Source organism: Propithecus coquereli, unplaced genomic scaffold, assembly GCF_000956105.1.
Source record: "Propithecus coquereli isolate 6110/MARCELLA unplaced genomic scaffold, Pcoq_1.0 Scaffold350, whole genome shotgun sequence".
Lineage (NCBI taxonomy): Eukaryota > Metazoa > Chordata > Mammalia > Primates > Indriidae > Propithecus > Propithecus coquereli.
This window is the reverse complement of record NW_012149175.1, coordinates 410,836-412,765: the sequence shown is the minus strand read 5'-3', so window position 1 is coordinate 412,765 and position 1,930 is coordinate 410,836. Positions and strand designations below refer to the sequence as shown.

General features: G+C 40.4%; 1 protein-coding gene across 1 annotated transcript in view; it reads left to right on the top strand.

Moving 5' to 3' along the window:
* The first annotated feature begins 224 nt into the window (after nt 1-224).
* Nucleotides 225-1,930, top strand: part of CEP290 (centrosomal protein 290kDa) — a 144,479-nt gene continuing 142,773 nt past the window's right edge. The window contains exons 1-3 of the mRNA XM_012651240.1: nt 225-255; nt 863-992; nt 1,144-1,221. Coding sequence (XP_012506694.1) covers nt 891-992; nt 1,144-1,221 — 180 coding nt within the window. The 5' untranslated portion in view covers nt 225-255; nt 863-890. The remainder of the gene's footprint in view (nt 256-862; nt 993-1,143; nt 1,222-1,930) is intronic.

Sequence of the window (1,930 nt, the reverse complement as noted above, 5' to 3'; positions counted from 1 at the left end):
CCTCATACCACGCCTTCTCGTTTTTAACACAGTAGTCCAGGGAACCTGGCGGGTAATCTAAACGTAAAGCGTCACCCACGGTCGTGAACTGGCTCTCCTTGCATCCGGGACCTTATTCTTGCCTTGGCTGGGTGGGGAAAGGTGTCGCCTAGCAGCCGCCGCCGCTTTGGCCAACTCGGGACCGGTTGGCAGGACCCAGAGAACGCGTGGAACCGCTCTAGGGAGCTGTCAGGGGCCACAGCGAGGCCCAGCTTGGTGGGTGCGGTAGATGCAGGACCTCCGCTGGTTACCAGACTTGGTCTATGTCCGTGGATCTTTGTAAGCGGGAGTAGGGCCCGTTTGCAACAGCGTAGCTACGCCGCCCCTTCCTAGCCTGTGGTTCGCAATGCTTCTGCCTTCTTATTTCAGTCCCGGTTTCCCCGACACAGCTTCACTCGTTTTAATTGTTTATTTCTGCATTTTTCGTTTTTCTTTTTTCTTTTTTTACCTGCAATCCCTGCTTCTGCGAATCAGAGGTCACTTTAAGCCTTCCACACAACCTCACCCTTGTCACGAGTAGGCGTTCACTCACGTTGGTGGTAGGGGGTGTGGAGAAGGGGACCCAAAATCTCAGTCCTAACCTAGATTAGTTTTAGCAAGGAAGCCAGTAATATTTTGTTTTGTCGGCACAATATTTGTGCTGACTGCTATAATTTTGATCAAAGCTGTTTTTGCACACTTACTTGTTTTGCGTTAGGGAGCCATAGCTCTGCTTAACACCACAGAGAGTTATAATGATGTAATCTGTGAAAAGTGTAAACTACTGTTAAAACCACAATACTGTTTACCTTGAAAATGCTGATACCCACCTATTTTGTTACAGAAAGTAGAGCACTGTGAAAGAATTCAAGATGCCACCTAATATAAACTGGAAAGACTTAATGAAAGTTGACCCAGATGACCTACCTCGTCAAGAAGAACTGGCAGATAATTTATTGATTTCCTTATCCAAGGTGTTTAATTGATAAATAATTCATAGATATATACATTGATCTATGATTAATTTAAGTTGTCCTTGAAATCATTGAATGATACAACTGGCAGAGTTCTTATATTTTTCTTAAAGTTATAAAATAAAAAACAGTTACTTTTCTCTTTACTTAGGTGGAAGTAAATGAGCTAAAAAATGAAAATCAAGAAAATGTGATACACCTTTTCAGAATTACTCAGTCGCTGATGAAGGTTTGTATGGAGTAGGCTTTAATAGTAGCTTTGGCTGTTAGAGGAAATTTAAAAATCTGTTCTTATATGAGCTGATCCCTGTGAAAGTACTTGGTAATATCTAAATCACCACTCAAACATGAGATATCGTCAAATGTGAATTGAGGATTTTAATGTGCAAAACATTGTTAGTTTCTATGTAAAGTTCCTGAAAGAATGTGTAGGAGAAACAGAATGGTTTGTTTAAAAATAACATAGGAAGATATACCCTGAGGACCAAGTGAAAATGTGGACAACGACTGCTATAGGGATATGTTAGGGGGGAAAGTGATTTAAGAGGTATCAGAAGACTTCTTAAAAGACAAAGACTAAGCAGCAGTTTTAGATAAGTGGAAGGCAGTGGTAAGATGATAATGGAATTCTAGTGCTAGTGGTTACCATAAATAAATATTGGGAATGGGAAATATGCTTATTCTTTGCATTTGAGCAAACAGGTACAGAAAGTTTTTAGCAGGTTGTAAAGAAAACAAGTCTTAGGTAGCTAGTTTGGGATAGGCTATCCAGGGCCTTAAAGGTATATTATATGCTATCAGCAATTGAGAGGCCAATAAAAGTTTTCGAACCATGATTAATAGATACAGAAATAGGGCTTAGGATGGAAAAACTGAGTATGTTATGTAGGACAAATAGAAAGGAATTGGAGCTGTTTAGACATAGAATTATAGATTAG